The sequence below is a fragment of the Cariama cristata genome, unplaced genomic scaffold (genome assembly GCF_000690535.1).
Source record: "Cariama cristata isolate BGI_N322 unplaced genomic scaffold, ASM69053v1 scaffold2011, whole genome shotgun sequence".
NCBI lineage: Eukaryota > Metazoa > Chordata > Aves > Cariamiformes > Cariamidae > Cariama > Cariama cristata.
In genome coordinates, this window is record NW_009597320.1 from 40,115 (window position 1) to 46,871 (window position 6,757).

The following is a 6,757-nucleotide window of genomic DNA, read 5'->3' on the forward strand; positions in this document are numbered from 1 at the left end:
TGAAGGAAAAGCAAAATAAAGTTACTAACACAGAGAAAAGAAAACATGCAAGATTGAAGAATGGGAATACTGCAGCCTAGGAAAAAAGTAAAATATTTTGGGATATCTTTTGGGGAAAAAAATCAACAAATACAAAAAATGTAGTAAGCTCCCAGTGTTATGCTGATGCAAGAAAGACAATAAAATACTTGCATATGAATTGGCTCAGAAGCAAACACACATACAGAAATGTCTTATTTTGTCACTGACACTACTAAAGCTAGAGTTAAGAGTACTGGTTAGAGTCCTGGTATTTTGCTAAAAGCAAAATGAGAACATCATCAGCTGGGGATGCTCCAAAAAGTCAGGGATGGTGCCGTCCAAGTCTGTCACTAGTAGGCAACCAGTTCACCTTGCCAAAAGGCAATTTAACTAACATGCAAACATACCCAGTTTCTAAAGGGTTCCCCACTAGTGTTAAGAACAAACACAAACTAGAGATAAATTAAAGCTTAGAGTTCAAAAACCTAAAATAGTTCTGCCTCTGACCAGCCACTGGTATACATTTGGGGTTGTTCAGCCTGGAGAAGAGAAGGCTTCGGGGTGACCTCATTGCGGCCTTCCAATATGAGGGGCCTATATGAGAGATGGGGACAGACTTTTTAGCAGGGTCTGCTGTGACAGGACAAGGGGTAATGGTTTTAAACTCAAAGAGGGTAGATTTAGACTTGACATAAGGAAAAAATTTTTTACAATGAGGGTGGTGAAGCACTGGAACAGGCTGCCCAGAGAGGTGGTGGAAGCCCCATCCCTGGAGGCATTCAAGGTCAGGCTGGATGGGGCTCTGAGCAACCTTATCTAGTTGGAGATGTCCCTGCTCATGGCAGGGGGGTTGGACTAGATGACCTCTAAAGGTCCCTTCCAGCCCAAATGATTCTATGATTCTATAAGTGAAAGAAGTGCTGCCCACAGAGACCTGTTAGTCACACACATCATTATGGAGTTTATTCAAGATGATGTTGTCACCTTCACCTCCAGAACAACTTTCCAATTAACGTATCTGAACATCTCAGACCAATTATGTCTCCTTCCCGTGAACAGAAAAAGGGAAGAAAACTCTCCTCCTCCTACGACTTGGATGTTAACTGTGTTAGAAATACTTCCCTATGACAACTGTTCACACTCTATTTTGAGCAGATGTAAGAAGACATAATAGGCAAAAATGTCATGATACTACATTGCTCCCTCTCTACTTTGTGGTTCTCATTATGAGCAATGACACAGTAATAAAAATCCTTCCAAAACTCAACAGACATGGATATACTGATTCAGTGATGTAAGAAATGATGCTGCCAAACATCTAGTAGTCACTAACCACAAAATAAAGGAGTCTGGAAAAAAAAAACCCACAACTTAAGAAAGAGAATAAGTAGCAGTTAGACCAGTTTCTCAATAAATGTGGGTTTTCACATGAGGTCATTCTCAACAACTTTCTCCAAAACAAGGAAATGTTCTGTCAACAGAAGAGGTACCTACCACCAAAATACCACTTACGACCTCAAACTCAAGATACTTCAAAAGATAGCCTCAGGCTATTTCTTTTAATACTTTGTCAACAGTAATATACTGTTATTTCAAATAGACTTTTCAAAAAAATATTCAGGAAAGAAAATAATTTTCAAACTTTAATGGGCACTGTAACAAAACTAAGAAACCAAGACAGACATTTGCATGTTACGATTCTTTCGCAGACAATCTCCATAGAAGATGACAGGACTGGCACTGGATGTATCATTCATTTCTGTTTTATTCTGTCATTTTAAAATATCCACAACATTAGTTCACCTGGCCTAAGACTTCACAAACCTCATTCAGAAAGATCAAGATCAAAGATCTGATTAAGGTCAGAAAACTTAACAGAATGTTTCAAGAGAGATTCATTTGTCCAACAACTTGTTGCCCTGAATGACTACTTTAAGGATGTGTTGCACAAGCCTCACAGCTGTCTCGGATTTGAAAAGAAATAAAAAAGCCCCAAACCCAAATATTGTGAAACCTCAGGTGTCTTTTAAGCAAAGCTAAATTCAAAATACATAGCTTCACAGCCAGTTGAATACACTAGCCCTCCTCAGCTATGATCTGGTTGGGTTTGAGCTGCATTCATTTTGTTATTTTATTAACACTGTAGCTTGCATATCAATTCTATGATAAGATGGAATAATAGCACATAACTATTAAGGCTGCAGGTTTTTGTGTTTTATGAAGTGCAGTATTAACTAGGTATATACAAAAATAACAAGTGAGAACATAAGGAAATTCCGTATTAACACACCATGTCTGCTGATGGAGCTAGAGCTGGTTTATCCCTCAGCTCACCATTTGAAGAAACTGGGTGCTGAATATTTTTCTCTTTAGTATTGTGACTGAAGGGCCTGTAAAACAACACTTTAAGGAAAAAAACTTATACATTTTAAATAAAATAACCAACTTCCCACAAGTACTTTTAAGATATAATTTGGTATTTCAAAATCTGTCATTAAATACATATGCACACCTACTTGCAAGAGTAAAATTTACACTGTGATACACTACAGATACCTCATTTTTCAAAGAGTTTCCTTTCTACTAGCATTACCTTAAAATTCATCTTTAGTAACTAATTTTCATCTGACAATTTTGGCAAGGCTGAACAAAACCTTAGTAGGTGGCAGTGATTTTTATCCCCAGTGAGAGCAAAATGCATGACTACTAACATTCCAGGATTCATTTTTCATTAGTTGCCCAAATATTTTCTTTTAGATATCCCATCAGATACTGATTAGGTTGCTAAAATTTTTAGAATACATGCCAGATTATACTTAAACCATCTACTGATAACCTGTTAAGAAGGCTCTTAATTTCTGTTGTACGGTTACCCATAGCTGCTCTTCTGCAAAGTACACATGGATCTTAACAGCTGTCAAGACTCTCACAAAACAGCCCATAAACCAGACTAATGAGAGGAAGGAAGCACTGTGGTGTTCTTCTTGTGCTGTTTGTTGTGTCTGATGGACTGTGAGAGGACCTGGAGAACACTGCTGCCAAGACTGACAGGTCTTGCATTTCTGTTTTACTTTGGGCAAGGTTAGCCATGCGCATTACATGCGTCAATCTCAGAAGAGAAATGTCCTATACCTCCCTTACAGAACAGATCTGCAAGAATTATCTGGACCTATTCTCATTTGTATCAACATGAATCTCCACAGCAATGGCAGTGGGGGGAAAGACACGTCCTTTAAGACTTCCTTAAAGTTCATGTAGGCTAGACAAATAAGCAAGTGAACATAATTGGGATATGACAGTACCACAGAACATTGGTGGCATCTAATCCTTATAGCTGTGAATGGCTATCTAAGCAGAAGGTGCAATGGGAGCAGCAGGGGGGTGGGGGGAAGGAGGCACTTCAATCACACAGTCCTTCCTACCACAGCCTCACATTTCAGCACTTCTCTACCCTCCCTCTGAAACGGTATCAGGAGTTACCAGAATGCTTAAAACATTCGGTGCCAAACATCTTCAAGCCAAACCAATCTGTTTCTTGTTGTCTTTCAGTGAAATGTCATTTGTACTCACGCGTCAAGCAAGTTGTGTTCGCACAGCACTAGACATCCATACTGAGCAGACATTAGTAAAGTTTAAAGAACACGTTAAAAAAAAAAAAAAAGAAAGAACGCTCAGCCTGAGAAAAATAGCTGGAAATGCTTGCTCAGTCAAGTCCTCCCCTAGTCTGGCATCTTAAACACATAAAAGACAGTTGAGTTAATAGAGGTTTACCTTGCTAGCCTTTTGGAGTTGTCACCGCACAGCCCAAGTTTAAAATCAGTTTTGGTCTAAATTCAGAGGGAAAAAGTAAAGTTCAAATACAGGGTTAAATCCAAGTCCCAGTAAAAAATGTTCTGTAAGCCTGTTTTCACCTTCAGTACCCTCCCTCCCATTTCAATGGGACAAAGCTTCAAAGCAAGTGCTGTTGAATTGAGCAAGGATAGATGTTAAGAAAACAGTTTCCAAGTTGAAGCTCTGTAGCCATTGGTGTATCTTTGTGATAAATGAAAAGTGTTCCTGTTTGCTCTTAGTATTTTTCTCCACTATTTTGCAAAGCTTCTAACATATTGCATTACTGAACCCAATTAGAACTTATTTTTTCAATGAAGTTTAATGGCAGGGCTTAATTCCAAAGATTTGACTTACTTGTATCTTGCAATGAAGGCTAAATCTGCATTTCATAACATAAAAAACAGAATGGCCACACCCTATCTTTTACACAAATTAAAAATAAAAAAGCCAAAACTAAGTAACACTTCATGTTTGTCCAAAATACAGATTTCTGTGAAATGAATGGTGTTAGCATGTCGTAACACAGAAAAGGTTCACAAGCAGAGCATTTTTTTAAAAAAATGCAGAAACAGAAATATATTCATAAGTTATGCACTACCATACAAAGTGAAGTTGTTTTTTAAAAAACCAAAATCTTTAAATTCCTTTGATTTGGAAGCTGACAGGGAAAAAAAAAAAGTTTGTTTTCTTTCTGGTTTAAATTTACGTATGCACCAGTTGCTTTCTTGCATATTATGTACAGATGAGAGGGTGGAATAGAGCTGGCAGCATGGGGCACTAATGAGAATTGTAAAAACAAACCTTCGTAAAACCAGGCTTTGGATATCAGATGCACACTACATAGTTACACTGCGTAATGAGAAATGCTAGCAAAGACTTGCTGGGGAGCAGGTGGTTATAAAGCGCAGGTCCTTACCTCAGAGGGGACCCGAGCTTGCTTTAATCACTTTCAATGACAATGCAAAAGATCCTGTAATATCCCTATTTCAGACCACCACAGTGACTACTGAACAGAAAGCTTTAGATCAACTTACTTCTATAGAAGAGAAAGCAAGAAAATCAGTGTCTTCATTCTTCACATCATCATGCAATGCTGTAAAAGCAAGCATAGCAAACACCCAACTGTGAATGTTGCTAACTGTAGGGCATCTCAATCAATGAGACAAACAGGAATACATGATCACTGGAGTACTGTTCTAGATAGTATTCATCAAGTCAAAAGGAATTTGGACATCGACTTTTGTAATGACAGAATTTGAGAGCTAGGAATAGAAATCCAGATAAACAGACATAGAAGTTATCTGGGAATTACAAAAACTTACTTGCATTGAACGATTAGGGTATTACCTGCATAATTAGCTATAGTATGTTGCTGCTACATTTAGGACATGATAAACACAGGAAAGGGAAGGCAAAAAGGCAAAAGAAAACACACATTCAAAATGTGTACCTATAGTGCAGGAAAAAAAATTGTTTCCCAAAGCATCTATAAATACTATGTACTCAAGACAATTCTGCAACTCTTGGAAAAAAAGATACTCAAGCAGAAAAATCTCAGAAAAATTAGCTTTCTTTTACAACAAACTTTTCAGTAGCTTTGTCAAGAAAAAACAGTAGGATGGGTATTGAGGAAGGTATTGACTGTTCTTGCTAAGTACTGGAAATGTAGTAAATAAACAATGCGTTAATCAAATCTGGCAGCCCATCTATTGTCTTTAACAGACTATATAAAATATGAATTAACAGTGAATACTGCACACCACAAAATTGCTGGAAATAAAAGTCAAGATCCAAAAGCCTTACCTTTCACACTCACAGCTTTTGACTTACGACACAAATCACTGTTTCTCTGATTTGGTTCTGTAAAATCCTCTTCTAGTATCTCAAGATGCTGCCTTCAGAAGTAAAAGTAAAGGTTTAAAATTTTGTTACCCTCTTTTAACTGGAGAAGCAAGTTACCTCTATGATACTGGATTCATCATCCATAAAGGTGGTACTACAACTTTGAGGTATGCAGCATTTAAGGTTAACTAGAACCAGCATTAATACATTGTTATATAATCAATTTTAGTCACATTCATTCCACAGTTATTTAACTAAAAATATACTGAATAGATCAAAAGTGATTTATTTACTTATGAAATATACATACAGAGCAATGCAATATTACTAGGCTAATAACTCAGTATTTGACAACATCCCAAGATGCATTTAAAAGGTCTTTTTCCCTGAACCTTCTCCAAATGCGAAAACGTTCCACAAACCACATGCTCTACACACATAGGTAGCACATAAAAACGGACTCATTTGCAACACTGCAAATACAAACATTATCTTCTACATTTTCTCAATACAATTTCCTGATAATTACACTGTCAGAACTTAAAAATACTAAAGCCACTAAAGTAATCTCCAAATTCACGTACCTTCTATTAAGTTCTTCATTACTGTCGTCCACCAAGGAGAACTCTTTCTTTCTACTCATGACGGTATCTGACTGTTTTAAAAGCGACAAATTCTCTATGACATACACATTTCATCACCTGAGCCAACACTACAGATTACTTACATCACTTGGCAGAGTAAAATGAAAAAGACAGACATTCACAGAACACATACACCTGTTTTTTCCTTGAAGAGCAGATCTTTCAAATGCAACAAAACACTCACCTGTTCTGCGCTATCCTGCTAGCCCCCTACACTGCTCCACTCCTAACCTTGCCGCTACCAGACACAGCAGGGAACACCACTCCTGGGCTTCAAACCTCCTCCCTGACCATATGTCCTCCACCCCGACTCCTTTCCTGAAGGCCTGTATTCGTTCATATGCAGTCTCTTCACCTCGCCCCTCCCCGCCCCGACGGGAGAGGTTCTTTTTCCTCCCACCGGCGCACAGAGCACCACT

The 6,757-nt window shown here is 38.0% G+C and overlaps 1 protein-coding gene across 1 annotated transcript in view; it reads right to left on the bottom strand.

Annotated features, from left to right (window-relative positions):
* RNF17 (ring finger protein 17) overlaps positions 1-6,337 on the bottom strand; it is a gene marked incomplete at its 3' end in the record, with an annotated part of 44,752 nt that extends 38,415 nt beyond the window's left edge. The window contains exons 1-5 of the mRNA XM_009708802.1: positions 6,279-6,337; positions 5,656-5,747; positions 4,887-4,945; positions 3,793-3,848; positions 2,312-2,411 (exon numbers count right to left, since the gene is read on the bottom strand). Of these exons, the coding sequence (XP_009707104.1) occupies positions 2,312-2,411; positions 3,793-3,848; positions 4,887-4,945; positions 5,656-5,747; positions 6,279-6,337 (366 nt within the window). The remainder of the gene's footprint in view (positions 1-2,311; positions 2,412-3,792; positions 3,849-4,886; positions 4,946-5,655; positions 5,748-6,278) is intronic.
* Between the last annotated feature and the right edge of the window lie 420 nt (positions 6,338-6,757).